General features: G+C 40.1%; 1 protein-coding gene across 1 annotated transcript in view; it reads left to right on the plus strand.

The window, feature by feature from the left end:
- The first annotated feature begins 16,360 nt into the window (after positions 1–16,360).
- The window catches only part of PPARG (peroxisome proliferator-activated receptor gamma), a 22,264-nt gene continuing 21,388 nt past the window's right edge, over positions 16,361–17,236 (plus strand). Inside the window, exon 1 of the mRNA XM_010131646.1 lies at positions 16,361–16,585. Within this exon, the coding sequence (XP_010129948.1) occupies positions 16,366–16,585 (220 nt within the window). The 5' untranslated portion in view covers positions 16,361–16,365. The remainder of the gene's footprint in view (positions 16,586–17,236) is intronic.

Here is a 17,236-nt window from a genome sequence, read left to right on the forward strand (position 1 = left end):
CCTGGGAAAAGCGAAAAGGGGTGCCTGTACAAGGTGAATGCTATATTCCTGTAGCCCAATGAAAATCAGCTCCTGCTTTGCAAATAGTTTGGTGTTTAACCTATTTTGTGATGATATATTGATAGTAGAAGGTGAAGGCAAGAGATCAAAACCAGGTTCTAAATTCCCAAGCTCTCCCAGTTTAGATGGGTGGGATTCAATTAGAATATAGTTGTCCTTGCTTTCACCCTTGTCATATCCCTCTAAACCAAGGATAACACTGCTGGTGAAGGGTCACCTAAGCTGCTGCAAAATAATTTCTGATTTTGTACAGAGCATAATAATAAGGTGCAAACCAGATATTCACACCCTTCACATGAAGGGCAGGAAGCGTAGGGTGTGGGAAGCAGTCTGCTAGTGCAGACGCCTTCTGCTCAGTCGCATTAGAGGTGGTTCCAGAAGTTTCAGTGGGAGTTTTGCATGAACTGTGAATGCAGCAAGTGTCTTACCCTGCTACTCAGCTCTATATTACAGTACGTTGCACTGGATGTAGATAATCTCAGTAGTATTTTAATATGATTCCTTTTAAATACTGAGTTTCTGAGGAGATCAACCATCTATCTTGTGATCATGCTTCGATTCAGCATACTGAGATTTGCAGATGATTGATTTTTGTTTAACAATTAAAAAGAACTAGAGCAGTGGAAAGTCACAGTACCTTATCCTCGGTATATATCAGAGCCACATGATATTTAGCGATTATAAGCCTGCTTGAGGGGTTACCAAAAGTCACGGTACTGTAGTTCCTCACACTAAATTTGCTTGCCTAGAAAGTGAATCCCCTTAAAAGAATAATGGGGTATGACAATGTAATTTATTGCAAGGTTAACTATTGCCATTCTGTCCAAATTAAAGATGAATAGCTGAGTTAGAAATAAAACAATCAAGTTATCAAGCATCCCAGAGTACGCGGGCAAAATTCCAGTGAATAGCTGGTGGTTTGTATGGGAAAATGACATGCGTATTTAGATTAAAGAAATATAGTTGCATGTAATTATTCAAAATAACACTTTCCAGAAAGTTAATGATATGATTTTTGTCAGTATACTGATGTACCTCATCTCAACACATGTTCTAGAAAAATCTGCAAGACATTAGCTATAAATATAAGTATTTAAATATACATTTTGTCTTCAATTGCGGTGTATACATCTATTTATCATGACATGGAACTGAAAGATCTGCTGTTAGCTGTCCTCTTGCAGAAGAAATATTTTAAATATAGAAAAAACAAGATGATGTCAAGAACACATGACAGAGAAGGGAACCGAAACTGTCTCAACCTCTTTCTTCCTCTCTTTTTGACGCTATTAAAATTTAACATAGCTGCTTTGCTGGTACCGCTATTGTGAATGTTGCATAACCCTATAATTGTTAATCTGAGTGCCACAGAGTTAGAAGTTGATTATACGCTTTTCTCCTCAGCTGAAACTAGCAAGTGCTGTCAAAGATGGAAACGGATGGCAGTTCCTCTTTTCCGAGAGAGCAGAGCAGGCAAGTTCATAGGCATTGGGACCACTGCAGGCAGTTGTCAGTCTCATACACAGCTTCATCGGACCCACAAGCCATCTGAACACAGGGGCTGGGGCACACAGAGATGCTCTAGCTTAGAGCTCATAGATGCTTCATGGTCTCCACAATATTTGTGTGTAAAATACAAAGTGCAATCAGAGTCTTTACTGCTTTAATCAAGCATCAGTGGATTCTTTACAGCTGGAAACAAAGATATTACCAAAATCACTCGGTAGCGTTAGTTGATAAAGCACTTGTTTAGCACCAGCTGTTAAAAATAACAGCGTTCTGAAAGCAGACATTAATAACTTTTTCCTAACAGTGAGTTGTTCTCAGCTGTGGATACTCTTGCTTTCTCTTTGGTGTCCCAAGTGATGTCATTTGAACTCTTGAAAAATTCATGTCAAAAATAGCAACACCAGTTTCCATCTTCCTTTAACAGAATTATTTGTACAGTCACTATGTGGATCAAAACTCTGCTGACTTTGAGTCAAAGAGTGTGAGACCAGAGTGAGACTTGCTAGGTGAAGACACTCTGGAGTCTGAAGAATAAATGAAGGATAACATCAAATGCAATCTTGAAAATGTTAGTTTACTGCAGGAGCAAAGAGCAGCAGCAAAAGCCATGGAACTGCTGAATGGGTGCTCTTTATCACCAGACAGATACGTTTGCTTAAACATGATTATCCCCTGCGACCTGGATGAGTGACACTGGCAGGAAATGCAGGAGTGACCTACAGTTCTCGTGAAGGAATGAGTGACTTGTGTGAAATAATTTTCCACACCTCGGCAGGTAAAAATGTTTATTCCTTCACGGGGAAAGCCAGGAGGTTTCAATGGACAAACTGGAAAAAGCTTTACTTCCAAACAGAAAGGCTGACAGAAGTAGGGCCAAGTCATAGCAGCCATGTTCTTAGGACATTAGTAACACAGAGGAAGAATAACCCAACAGATGCAGGATTGAAGAAATTCTTGCCTTTCAGTTTTCATGTATGTTGTAAATTCTGAATCCTGCCAGATCTCTTTTTAAAAAACACAGTAAGTTTATTCATCAGTAACAGTCAGGACTTGGTTAAATTTTGCATTAATGTATCATTATCCAGGTTGTATTTAAGATCTTTTTGAAGTGCATCAACGATTTTGAAATGAAATTAAAGATGTTACCTGATGATCTACCCTTTTTTGAATTACCACATGATGCTGACCTGATAATCCGCTGTCTGAGTGCGTGTGTTGTGGTGTCTTCTTTCCGAGCTGTGAAGGGAGCTTTGTTTATTAGTATGAGATGGTAGGAATGGAAATGATGTAGTTGAAAATGGCTTGATTCGTCCAATGCATAGACTGACATCCAGGGCCACTCAGAGTTTGCTAGGGAAATTGTTCTCATAAACTTACGATTTCAATCCGTTTGATTTGGTTTAGAACTCAAGATAATACTGTTCTGTTCTAGGGCCTCTTGGTATCATCTGTTTCACAACAACTCTGATCCTGGGCTCTGTTTGTCTGGGTCGGGTTTTTTTTTCCTCTGTTCGGTAATTACTATAGATTTAAGTTCCAGTCTGCAAGGCATCTTTTGAAGTATATCAGATATAAAATTCCTAATGAAACTCCTATAATTTCTGTTGAAAGTAAAAAATACCGTAACATGAGAGGAGGCAAGTGCTAACTGAATGCTGAGGTTTTAAGTTATACTTTAGATTTCTTTTTATCAGATTTCTATTACTTACTCATAGGCAGGCTTTTAAATTAATATTTTATATCTGTCTCTTATGATCATCATTTCTGAGAGCAAATTTCCTTCAGAAGTTTCCACCTGTCTTTCTTCTGGAATAAAATATGGAATGCAATGTTGTATTATGTTGTATTTATACTGACCCCCAAAAAACAAGATTGGGGAAGAGTCTCTTGACGCTCTTGTCCTGTAATCCAGTAGAAGATTCAGAAGTGGAACTGTTGAAGGTAACTTAGGTTTAGAGTGCTATTCATAATTAATTTACTGGTGTTGATTAAAGACTTCTCACAGTGTTGCAATTTCAGTCCCCAAAGCAAGTTTACCTCCTTATGACCTGATTTGGCGCTCCCTGTGTAGGCAGCCTGAAGTCACCTTGATGGGAAAGTTTTAAAGCTATCTGGAAAAATTAATATTTAGAGAGATGGAGTACATGAGATGTGGAGTACATTGATCTAAATAGGTGATAAGTATCCTGCACTATTGAGAACAATAATTATTGAATCACATGTAAAAACATGTCAACATATTTGAGTTGGGAATATTTTGGAGGGTCAAAAGTACAGCAGTCAGATGACAATGATTGCTCCGTTGCTGAAAAGTGGCCAAGCAGGTTATATGCTTCTTAGTTCGAACAGTTGAAAAGGTTTTTGGGTTTTTTTTTTTGCTTATTTAGAAGATGAAAGAGATACGTTTGTGCAACAGATGATCGGTGTACGCAAGTTCATGTGTCTTTATTATGACATTATTTTAGTTGAGTACTCTTGCTGTAGGCTGGTACAAAGGCCACTGTTCTGTGCAATCCAAGTGGGGAACCCATTTTTCTTTTGCCTGGTGTTTATCTTGTTGGAGAAATGGCCACAACTGGGACGGAGTAAAGAGTAGGGTCCCTCAGCCCTGCGCTGGGCAACATGGCACTCTGAAGAAAATGTGTATCACTGGTAATCCCTTCCAAGTTCAGAAATGTCTGACGGAAGAGTTTCAGCAGCGATACACTTCAATAACAGTGTGTAAATAACTGTATTCCACAAAAAATATGAACATATTTTGGTGCTTGAGTTTGGGGACCATCTAGAAGAGGGGTTAACATTTAGTGTTCTCTCTTTGGTACTATTTACCTACTCGCTCAAGCTTTGATGTGTTTGAACTAGCTTGGAATCACAGAGTTTAGTGGCTATACACTGACATACAAAGAGTATTATATTATACTTGGTTTATGTTAGAAATTATATATAATTACAGATAAGAAAAATTATAAATAGGAAAGTGTGTTCCCTGTTATGCTGAGATATTTTCTGTATGTAATGCACAAATAACACTAATCATGTTTAGGTTAACTAATGAGTTTTGTAACATGGTGCTTTTTAACCTTTAGGACTTAGTGATTGTCCGACAGGATAAAATATTTTAAGCGATATCAAATAAAAAAGAGTGCTCAATCAAATCATACAGGCCCTACATACAGTCTGACCACATTAAAATGCGTGTTGCATTTTTTTAGTTTAGAAGATGACAGCTTTGTGATGAAAATGGCTCGTCCCGATAGGAGAGAAGTGTTTTCATGGATAATTTGCAATGTATTTGACTGCCAGGAAAATTTTAAAAGTGGGATTTAATTCAAGGAATGAGTTTAAACTGCATTTGTTGTTCCTCCTCCTCCTCCTCTTCCTGTGGGAGTATTCAGTATTCTGCCATGGCAGGGAACTGCGTTCAGGATATTAATATTTTACCCTATTACAGTTGTATGCCTTATTAGCTCATCTCTTGGAAACAATACTTAAGTTTTCTGTCTTGTGAACATTAAAAAGCATGGACATGACAGAGTCCGAGGGAAGAAAAAAATCCCAGGCTTCTTACCAACAGTATTATGCATCTGTGGAAAGCTCTCAATAAATTCTTCATTACTGCTAAGTGGATTGGGAAGGCTTCATTGGTTATTTAAATATTAATATTATAAACATTCTTCAGTGTTAGTGTAAAATTTATTGCACCTAAGATATATTAGAAGAAAAAAATGAACCAGATATTGTGCACATAACATGCAACATCTACTATTACAGTTATTAACGTTTCAAAAAGAAAAACAAACTTTGTGTTCAGATTCGAGTCCCATAATGGAGTACATCTATTCTGAAATGTCTTGCTGAATCAGCACCTTAGTTGATAACTATTGACTAAGCCCTGTTTTTAAGGAATTGTGTCCACGATTATTGTAGGAAAATGCATTCAAAGGCACAGTGATGATGAGCCAATGAAACCAAATGTACTGTGGAGCGTAAGGTTGTCCTGTAAAGAGCCGCAGTACTTCCCCATCTCTTCTTGTATATTTTGCCATCCTACATGCATAGATCTTTGATAATCCGGCAAAGGCTTTTGAAACCACAGAGGAGTTCTCAAGTTTTCATCTACTAAATCAGGTGTGAGCGCAGCACTTTCCCTAGATAGTGTCTCGGTGCACTGAGGACTTCGGGACGGTGCTGCTTCCTATCTGAACATGCAGCGGGCGTCTGGCTCAGCACTGCAGCGGGTGTTTCCCTTTGCTGGGATTTTGTTCCAGTAACTCTGAGCACAGTGCCGTGACTGGGAGTTTTAACTCAGCACACTGCTGTCACTGGGAGCAGTGAGCAGCAGTAATTTTACATAGTCAGTGTCGTTTTATGAGAGCCTAATTTCCTCCGGCTCTGTATGGCAACACGCACGGATTTATTTGGGTGTATACACGCGTATGGTATGTGATTTAACACTGTAATTTAACCCTCGCTAACAAGATCCTTCCGTAGGCACGAGCTGGGATTTTTAAAGTGCTTAACTGTGAGCGGGTGGGTAAGTCCCATTAGCAGCAATGCAATAGGCAACCTAAAGTGTCTCAACGAGCGTTTTGCATCACTGTGGCCTAAACACAGCATTTCTCCTGAAGTGATAAAACTTCCTATTGAAGTCTCAAAGCACAGTCACCAGTTATGAATAAGTCTGCGTATGAAAATCTAAATGTGGAGTTTGCTCTTAAAATACTTTTAATGGCATACACTGAACTTACATATCTGACTGCAGATTTTGAGAATGAAAAGGTTTTTCTTAACTCCTTGGTAATTCTTATTTTTGTTACTGTTAATACAAAGAGCTCATATCCATTATATAACATTTTATTTTAAAATTAATTAAGAATTAGATTATCTTATTGTACGTCTTTGGGATACGTGGAAGGATTTCTGGAACACTGGCTCAGTCTCCTGATTTAGCACAGCAAGAATCCAGTATCAAAGAATCCCAAAGCAGATTGTTCTCCATATTGAGTCAGTGGTGAAAAAAACCCCCAAAATTAAAATTTAAAAAAGAGCATAGGTTAAGCTGCACTAATACGAAGTTTTAAAACTCTATGAATTTCCCGTAGTTAGTAAAACTTTCACTAGACCTGAGTAATATGAAGTCGCCCAGTATAAATAAAAGCCGGTTATAAAAGGTACGCTGAGTCTTGGGACCAAGCACAGTTCAGAGAACGTTAACGCTCTCATGTGGTGACTTTTTAGTTGATGAAGCTCTGCATGTACACAGCACAGCATGTTTTTGGAATATTTTGAAATCAATTAGTTCCTCCAGTCTCACGAGGGCCCCTCCATGACGAGGGAAAGCCTGCTCCTTAGCTGCTCGGCACATTTTTTTGTTAGGCTTTGCCAAAGGGGGCAAAGGGCTCTCCCAAGACGTTTTTTTCTGATTACAAAATTGAATGTGATTCATTGCCTATCTATCAGTATCCTTTTTTAAATCACAGTGACTCAGAGAGAGTAACGCCTACATTTTATGTCAGGAGTTAGTTTTATAATAGTGCCAGTGCAAGTTAGGGACACGTTGTTTGTTTCTGGTTTCCTCAAGTCCCTCAAAACCAGAATGATCCAGATTTGAGCTGTACTAAGGCAAGTGAGTGTATCGCAAATATCGATACAGGATCTTTGGCCTTTAGAATTCTGTCAATATTAGCAATCGGGTGCTCTCTTCTTTTTCAGATTTTTATGCTTCTGGGCATGTGGTTTTTCTGTTGAAAGGAACAAAATGACCATCGTTTCTATTTTGAAGAGTAGGAGGTATTTTTAAGACTTTTTTGAACAAAAAGCATTGGAAGATAAGTCTTCCACCAGGAGCCCAGCACTGTGTTGCCTCCAGAAGTTTGTAGTTATACTCTCCATGATTTGGAAGTGCAGTTCCTCTTAAGTCTGAGCTGTCTCTCTGTCTATAAAGTTTTTCAGATACATCAATCAGTATTTCTTATACAGCTACCTCCTATTTTCCAAAACTCCCCATTTCTACTTACACAGATATCTGAGCACTGCCTCGCAATCAATTTCTTTCATATCCTGGCAATAAAGCTTCATTGATATCTATCCAGTATCAGAATGTAACAAACCCTACATTAAATAATTAGCATTGAACTGTAGCATTTGTAGCATATTTGAGTAGCCTATGGCATTTTTGAGCTTGTTTCTCATCTGCATTTATATTTACAAGGGTTTAAGTTGCTGCAAAGGTATCAAATGCTGCTATTTCAAAGAAGACCCCAGGCCTGTTACCATTTTGTGTGAATTCCATTGGCACAGAATAGAAAATACATTTAAAATTAACCAACTCTAATATTCCCCGAATGGGCTCTTTTTTTTTTCTGTTTCTATTAGCAGCTACCTCCTAAACATCGCAGTAAATTTTATGGACTGTGCTTTTGGGGATCACAGCTTGTAGATATAATTCAATTATAGGAACAGAATACATTTCCTACTGATTTATGAGTTGGTCTTGCTTCAGCCTTTGCAAGTGTTTGGATTTACACCATTTCTGAAGTTTCTTCTGATGTTTTACTGTGCTGCCTTGCTGGGAGGGTGAATGGATTGACTTTGCGTTTGGCTTTTTGGAGGATCTCAGTGTCGCCGTTCCCTGCAGCCCTTGCATTGCGCCACTTGAGTGTCAGCCTGGTTCTTAAGCTACCCAGTCCTCAGCACTCCTCCATGGTTTTGCATAGTGGAGATGTGACATAAGCTTGCCTCTTGTGGCAGTGTTTCTAGATGTTCCTGAGAGTATCTGGGTTGTTGTCACACCCTTAACATTCCACTCAGCCCCTCTTATTGCGTTTTTGGGTTTTGGGGGGTTTTTTTGCTATCAGAATTTTGGTTCTGTGCTGGTTCTGCAGGTTACCACAGCAGACTGTAAGCAGAGACTTTCATAAGCTCATACCCACCCACTCAGTGATTAACCCATGAGGTGTGCTTGTTGGCTGCACCCTGCCACAGTGGTGGTACATCCCTCCTCCTCTGCTTAAAGGTGTAACAAAACCATTTAATCTAGAACCACTAGATTTGGTTTCATATGGTATGTTTATTCCCGTTCTTTTAAAAGTTGTCTCTGTCTCTCTTGCATCTCTTTGGGGTTGTCAGGTTTCTTCCCTAACATCCCTCTTTGGCCCATGTTTGGATGGCTCGAGGGTTGGTCTGAGATACAGAGGAGAAAATGTCATCCATTGTCTTGATCTTGTGCTCAGAGTCCGGGACGATGTTAAAAACAGAGAGTGCCTAATCATCCGTGAACGTACTTCTTCACAAAGTCCCTTGTTATTATGGAGCTGATTTTGGCCCTCAGCTTTTGCTAGAGGACACTGGGTGCTGTCTTTATCTGTATAGGTAAATGAAGGGGGCAGGGAGCTTTGGAGTTCTCTAATTTATCATATACATGAAGGGTTTGTTCTTCTGTTCTGCAGTGAGCTCAGTTTTAATTCGTGTAGGTAATTCTGATAAATTCATCCTTGAAAAGAGAAGTAGCAGGTCTGCAGAGACAGTGGTCCGAGCAGGAGTGTGCTGGAGTCCAAGGTCCACGCAGAAGGAGTTTTGTTCCTGCTCCAATATGCGGTTCTAGGGTAGGAATGCTGAAAGGCAGTACGGACTTTTCAAAAACTGTTTGAATTTATAACACAAAAATATGTCAATCCCTATTCTATCAGTTGCCTAAGTAAACCTGGGTCCTTTTCCCACAATCATAGTGGTTCCTAATGTGTAACTTGCCTGGAAAAAGACTGCTTTGGGTAACTCTTTTGAGTCCTACCAATATATTGCTGTTCAGTGCGCACATAATCACATAAAAGAAACAATTTCTGCCCTGGATTATACCAAAGTCTTGAATATGTGTGCAGATAAAACGAAAAAATCCTTTTTATCTCTACTTCTTGGCAGTGCAACACTACAGAATTCCGTAACGGAATTTTTAAAGCCAGTCTTTATACTTTTAGTAGTTCCTTTGTTTTTCCTGCTGCGGTTTGAAGTTTTAGTGATTTTCTCAGTATTTTGGAGGTATCAGTCAACGATGCTCTTCTTGTGTGCTTTTTTCCCTGTTCGTTTGTTTAAGAGCATCACTGCTTCAGCAGAGTTCTTGGAAAGAGTTTGGGTTGTAGTTATGTGGTGCTCCCTCTGCTGACCCTGCAGCAACAGAACACAGCATCGTACAGGTCCCACGTTACAGAATGGTCTTTAGATCGAAGAACCTGCAGACCGCACAGAGGTTGTTTTAGTGAATTAAATGGACTGTGTCCAAGAGCTTTGAGTCATTGTTTGAAATGTAGAAAAAATACACATACTTCGGTTTATCCAAAACTAAATTACCTTTATTTTATGCAAATGTTGTCTATTAGATAAAGTCCATTATAATGACTGATACTATGAATGAAAAATAGATCATTTTCAGGATTAAACATAGTATCTCCTAAAGGCTCAAGCTAAGCCTAATTTTACTCAGGCATAACCAGGAATATTAAAAATCCGTAGAGTAATCCCATCCCTGCTGAAAATATTGCTGTTTTAATGATAACACAGAGAATGGGGGGCCCCAGGGAGATAATACTCTTTCATTGGACAAGTAGAGACCTGAAACAAAAGTCTATTCAGTAGCACATTTTTTTCCCTCCGGGAAAAAGTAAATGCAGTATGATGCAATTTTCTCTAAATAACCAGAAGAACAATGAATAGGACAAAGTGGTACCATTTTTCCAAGGCTTACTAGAATTGATGACCATCTCCAGACACCTCGGTAATCCCTTTCTGAACACAGTGTACCACCAGACCCTGTGCCTGACGTTTAGGACCTGAAAACCGCACTGATGAAAATGTTGGCTTGAACTCCTTGTCCATTACCACAGAGCATTTCTGTGTCAGAGGCGATGAAAGAACTGAGTTATTGGAAGGGGGGTGCAATTGGTTTATCACCAGACTGTCCTTCTTCTTCTTATAGTCCTTTTGCAGAATCGGCTTCTGGAAAGATCAGTGAAGGTCTTTAATGCAGCGGATGTGGTGCTGTCATTTAGGGGAGATGTGCTTTTGCAAGGCACACATAAAAGATTTTATTCGTCCTCTTAAGTAGATAAATAAATTAAATATATGGAGATATCAAGCTGACACTTCACCATCTTTAAATTTTTCTTACATGCCAGGAATGGTTGTGTGATCTTCACCAGCTTAGGTGAAGGGATGGTCTGAGACTGCTTTCATTAAAATGATTGGCAAAAGTCCCATTAGGTTCTGCAACACTTGCAAAACTTTACTTGTCAAACTCTGACACATTTATACATCAGATGAAATTCAAACTATTCCATGAAATATGTTTTAATTAAAAAAATACCCAACAACAAACCCCAGTATCTACGTCATGTGTCTATCTCCGTGTGGTATAATTATACTGTTGCCTGGAGTTTTGTTTGAAAGCTGAGGGGCTTTAAATATTTTTTTCCTTCTGATTTTCTGTAACTTGTAGAGGTTCGGATGTTCTGGTTGCTTCAGTAAATACCTCTAGGGTCATATTTGGGTAATTTTGTCTGGAAAGAGCGTGTCCAGAATGCAGTGCAACAGGCCCTGCAGGTTAACTGAGCCCAGGTAGTGTTTACGGTAAAGAGCAGCTTGTGACCCAAGATGTTTTTCATACCTTGGTAATCTCTTATGTTCTATTTTATGTTTTTCTAATATAAAAAATGCACCGAGTAACTTCCTTAGGAATTGCAAATCAGTGCGATTTGCAATTGCTGTTGAATGGAGTAACTTAATGATGCGGTCGTACTCACAGTCGGCACCAGGCGAATGAACTGTGAGCTGTCCCTGTGGCTGACGATCCCTCCAGACATCTGCCAGATGAGTTCCCGCGCTGCCTTTTACTTCCCTGCAGGCAGGAGTTAGTAGGTGGCTACATGAGATCAAACGCAAGTAAAGGGAGTTCTAACAACTCGTTTCGCATGTCAGTGTTTAATGTTACCTCAGCAACATTCTCTTTCACTTTCCGATGATTAAATTTCTGATGACTGAATTTTAAAGCATATTCATCTGGCGTTGTGTAGATAACATTTCTGCTACTATTCTGCATAGCCTTTTGCTGGCCAAGAATGGTTTTTGCACATGAAAATCTTTTTCACTAATGTTGGTGATGTTTTCATTACCTAGATCTCATGTGTGAGTTTTATGAAAGAACCCTGGAGTGGTCTGTCGACTGGGCTTTTGGTGGGGGTTTTGAAAGCCATGAGAATACTGCAATTCAATAGTTTTTTGCAGAGTTGGCATTCATCTTTTACAGGAAGGGAAAAGAAAAAATACGCAGCAGAAAGAGAATTACATGCAAAATCGAGTATTTGTACACTGACTATCGACCATAGGAACAGTATTCACATTTTAGGTTTCAATAATGCAAGAATAGAGCTAGCACAGAAAAGGCTGTTTTTCATTCTAGCATTTGTAATATAAATTAGCGTGAACAGTGAAATTCATTTTGTTGCCAGTGAAATAGCAATTCTCATTAAACTGAGCAGGACATCCATATTTTGACTAAGACTTAGCAGTCACGTATGAAGATTTGAACTTTCAAACTGTAATGAAATGCTTTGATTTTTATACGCAAAACCTGAAAATTCTCAGAATTCAGAAACGTTTATGAATAATATTAATCTGGGATCACTGATGCCTCGCTGTTTTGTTGTATAGAGAAAAGCTGTAAGGTGCATCTTGTTATCCGGAAATAGAAAAAAGAAGCACGAAAGAGAGAAAGTCAAACGTTTCGGTCCGTTTGTTGACATGAAATACCGTAACTAATCCTTTACCACCTCTGTGCACAGACGTCACAGGAAGTAGTAGAAATATAGTCCCTACAGCTGGGAAAGCGCAGAGTTTGCTGTATTTTATATGGCACTGAGGAAGGCCAGGATCGGGTAGAAGCCACACATTTTCCGTTTCTCCCCACATGGACACACACACATGAACACCCCTCTTGTCCTGTCTTGGGGTGCTGCTGGTGGAGAACATTCCACCCCTCAGAGGAGACGTACTTGCAGCAACTGTGAGGCCTGGGAGGCAAAATGTGTCTCAGCTGTGGTTAAAGTTCTCTTCATGAGCCCTTCTAGGTTTGTGCTAGACAGGGAGTGGAAATTAAATTGGACAGAGCTACGGCCTTGTCAGTTTACACCAATATTTTTTACAATATAGCCAAAGTTAACTGGGGGGAAAGTGGTTTGAAGTGTACATGCAAACATTTTCTTTGTGTTCAGTAAAACCCATCTATTCAAGGCATTTTGCCATGGCAGACCCTTTTATGTTCAGAGACGACTTCAGCTTACATGTACGTAGAATATCATTGCCAGGTGTCTTTGGGGACATCTGAGTCAAAATTATACAGCGGACAGCAGAACAAACTTTCAAAACTGAAAGTAGACATTTTTTGCAGTGGAACGATTGAGCAAAGCCTTTTTAACTGCCTGAAGATCAGAAGAACTGATACTACTGGTCATGGGATTTTAACCTCTGGAAGGGGTGGAGTTTATAGGCTTTTGCTCAGTGACTTGTAAATGGGTGCCAGTTCCAGATTTTATTACCTCGGAGCAGAAATATAAGTAGCATAAAGTGGAATCACTTTGTGACCTGTAGTAGCTGATAGGTGCACACACAATTCCCTGGGTTTCTCTTCAGTGTAATCTTGGCGTTTTTATTTCATCTGTTCCCAGCTTACAGAACATGTGGGTGATGTGAACAGATGCACAGAAAAAACGCCCAAACAATTAGTAAGGAAAAAACAGCATGGATGGGGCAGAATTCTTCATGTTAACTGATTTTTATGTATTAATTCTTATTTTCTTATTTCTTCTGAAACTTAATAAAAATCGTAAATCTCAGTTCTAGGCTAGAAATACTTTTACCATGAAACTGCTCTGGCATTATTGGTGGACTTTGATGAAATGAGTTAGCTGTGCTGGCTGTGAACGCAGAAAGCCGCTGCTAAGGAATTACCCTGCCGCCTTGGCTTCTGGAGGCTGTATCGAGCAAGCCCGAGCTCTGGGCTGCCACGCTTCCTGCGTCCTTCGAAGCTGTAGTAGACTGTACGTGCTGAAGCACATGTCTAGCGCGTGGTGAATTTCATTCACACGCTGCGTTACAGTAGTTTGGGAGTTTTGTAGAATTAACTATGTCATGTGCAATCAAATTCTCCAAACCATCACAGTCATTCGCTGTGTTAAGAAGTGAAATACTGAAGAGCTTTGACTTGCTGCGTAGCTCGCAGAGGATTGTAAGCTGAAGCATTTTAAATCAAAAATACCAAGTTATAATGCCTCAAGACTGTGAGAAAATTGTTCTAGAGGTTTCATGGATGATGCAGGAAAACTGCTCCATTTCCATGTCTGCTTTGTGTGTGATAACCCAAATTGAGACCAGTGTGCAGTGGGGGACTGCGCCTTGCACTTCCTTGGAAGCATGTCCTGAAGCCTCTTCAGCTGCTTCTAGTGCTGGGTGGTGCCGTGCCAGGGAAGCTGGCAGCACGAGTCCTCCTGCCTTCTGGTGCCACAGCTGCCCGCAGTGGTCTCCACAGGCTGAGCCAGGGCTGTCACTGGCACCATGCCTGTAGGCACCCTTCCTCTTCACCCTTGAGGTGGCTCTCTGGGTACGAAGTGGACATAACTCCCAACGTCACCTGCTAAAAGGAATCTGAGTCAATGTTTAGATCTTAGATGTCTGTTGATTTGATTTTATTTTTTCTCAAGAGGTGTCTGGTTCATTACAAAATGGACTCTTGGGAAGGAGTCTGTTCTGTTTTATCGCTTTGTTTGGAAATCTGTTCAAGGAAGACAGTTCCCAGTGTCGATGGCCATGGGTTTGTGCTTCATGCTGACAGAAGAATGGACTACTTGGGAGGTACAATAGAACACCAAGGTACCCTGACAGCCTGTAATGTCCTTTCGCCAGATAATTGTCACTTGTGGCAGTTAGAAATTGTGTTGTTTACTCATAGGCTGATCTGTCGTTAAGGATAATACAAGGCTGTGTATCCCATCCAATGGCCGAAGCCTTTGGGAAGGCAGGCGGGTGGCTGACCGTTAGGCTAACCTTGCCAGCACTTCACCCTTCAACTCTGCTTGTGTTACAAGACTCTATCCGTCACGTAGTCCTAGCCGTGGCAGGGGGAAGGAGCTGGAGGTTCCCCTCTTGTTCCTCTAGGAGCAGCGTGTACATTGTGCAGCATGGGGTGCCTGCTCGCCCTGCAGTGAGAATCTCTTCTCTGAAATCTAAGAATAAGAAGTTACCACCTTTGTTGTCAATGTTCAAGGTAGAAGAACTGAGACTCCTAAAGTGTGGAAGAATGACCCTGACTTTCCTGAGGAAAGATTAAGAGAACTGTTACCATTTCTGGCCATTACTCTCTCAGTGCTTCAACCGAGCTGATAGGGAGGACAGTCACTGGTTCACCTACCTGCAGCCTGTCGAACAAAGGACGATCTCAAAATTATAGAGCAGCTCTGTTCCATTAGGTTCATTTTGCAACAACAGTTTTGGCAGCATGACAGAGTAGTTTTGAGTCAAAGTAGATCAAATCAAAGTGCCTGTTATCTAGAGGTTAAAGACTAATTTCTTGATTTGGTCTAAAGTCCAAATTAAGCAACCAAAGTGACCAAATTATTTTAGTTCCAGAACATCTCTTCTATTTTTAGATTAGAATGTTCTTTTTATAAACCATGGAAAACTGAAGGCAGGCCCTGGCTGTAAAACAGTAAGTGTTTTACACTTCTGTTACTTAGAGACTTTCGCATAGTTGAAATCTGTCTCAATCAAGGATTTTGGTGCAGCTAACTGTCAGAAGAGGACTTGGTAAAACACTTAATATCTCAGCTTAAATTCACTCAATCTGCTGAAGATTTTTGCAGTTTGAAGCCTTTTGTTTGTTTACTACTAGCAAGATCTGCGTAATTACAGATGGAATTTGGAAAGTCATAAATTAAATTTCTTCGTGCCTTTGTTTAAGGCTCTGGCATAAAATTTTTTACATACTTGACTGAGTAAAGAACTCAGGTATTTCTGGCTATTTGGAGGAAAACCACCACTAATTAAGATCAAAACAGAAAAACTAGTTGTGGAAGACTTCTAATTCTGTTCATATGCATGCTGATGAGAGATGCAATCAAAATCAGTGTATCTGTCTGCTGAAAGAAAAAAAAGGTGAAAAACTTTTTTCCAGTTATGCTGCTTTAATTTCACATCATTGTGTTTTTTGGGTTTTTTAAATGATTTGCATGCTTACTAAAGCATGTAAAATATACCACTAAAATGCAGTTGTATTTCCTCTGGTCATTCATAAATGTACAGATGGTTATTTCTCCCATATATATTTTCATGAAACTGCTCTGCCATGAGCGTGCTGGTTGTCTGTTCTGCCTTCTGAGGGGCAGATCGGTTCGGTCTCGTAGCACACCGAAGGCAGCCGTTCTGTTCTCGGGTCAGTCTGAGCCTGGGATGCCAGCAAAGACCTCCTTTGTGTTTGTGTCCTGAGATGTCAGAGCCTTCCTGAGACCCTCAAAGCTGGGTTCCCTGCCCAGGGTTAGCCATGTGATGTTACTGTACAGCCTGATGTGTTAGAGGGTGACGGGCTCAAGCCAAGTGATACAAACATTCTCCTAAATCCTACGCCAGGTTGTGAGTTTGCATCTCAGCCCTTTGGATGTGAGACAGTTGGACCTCAGCTTGGGCCTGAACTCATTACCATGATGACCAGCTTCTTTTAAAATGTTTGTTTCTTTTCTTTTTTCGTTTTCAGGGATTACAATGGTTGATACAGAAATGCCGTTTTGGCCCATGAATTTTGGAATTAGTCCAGTGGATCTGTCTGCGATGGATGATCATACACATTCCTTTGACATAAAGCCATTTACCACTGTTGATTTTTCAAGCATTTCTTCACCGCACTATGAAGATATTACTCTTGCGAGAACCGATCAGACTAGCATCGACTATAAATATGATATCAAGCTCCAGGATTGCCAGAGTATGCTTTGAATTTTTTTTAATATTTCCTTTGTGTTCATATTTCCTTCATTCTCTGGAGAGTGTACTATCAGCAGAAGGATTTGGGAGTATTCAGATGCCGAAATACCGGTATCCTGCATCATCAGAGATGTCCGCAAGATATTCTTGCAGGGCAGATAGAAAAAGTAGAATACATATAGCAGACCTTCACCCTTCCAGAGCAGCAGTTGGAGATTAGGCAGGGTATCATAAAGTATCTCGAACGAATTAAAAGCTTTTTATTAGACACAGGAACTCCCACCGTTTGTTTCTGAAACCTCCGGTCTGCTGTTCATGTACCTTGTGTGGAAATTGTCCTTTGAAGCATTATTCACACAATGCACAATAGATACCCTGGGTGTTAAAAAATGCCCCAGCATATCCTTAGCATATTAATTAGTAATATGGGTAGCTTCTAAATTCCCGACGGCCTAAGAAACCGAAGAGTCACAGCACTGGTATAACTTCTAGCAGCGTTCCTAATGCTGGCATGACCTCGGGGCTTCATGGGCTGCTCTTATTCATATGCAATGAAAAATGCTGCTCCTTCACCAGTTACAGTAAAATATATTACTCTGAACTCTTCTTTTAAGAAAGGAAGTGCCCTATTCTTAAATAAGTTGTAACTGCA

The sequence above is a fragment of the Buceros rhinoceros genome, unplaced genomic scaffold (genome assembly GCF_000710305.1).
Source record: "Buceros rhinoceros silvestris isolate BGI_N320 unplaced genomic scaffold, ASM71030v1 scaffold25162, whole genome shotgun sequence".
Classification (NCBI taxonomy): Eukaryota; Metazoa; Chordata; class Aves; order Bucerotiformes; family Bucerotidae; genus Buceros; species Buceros rhinoceros.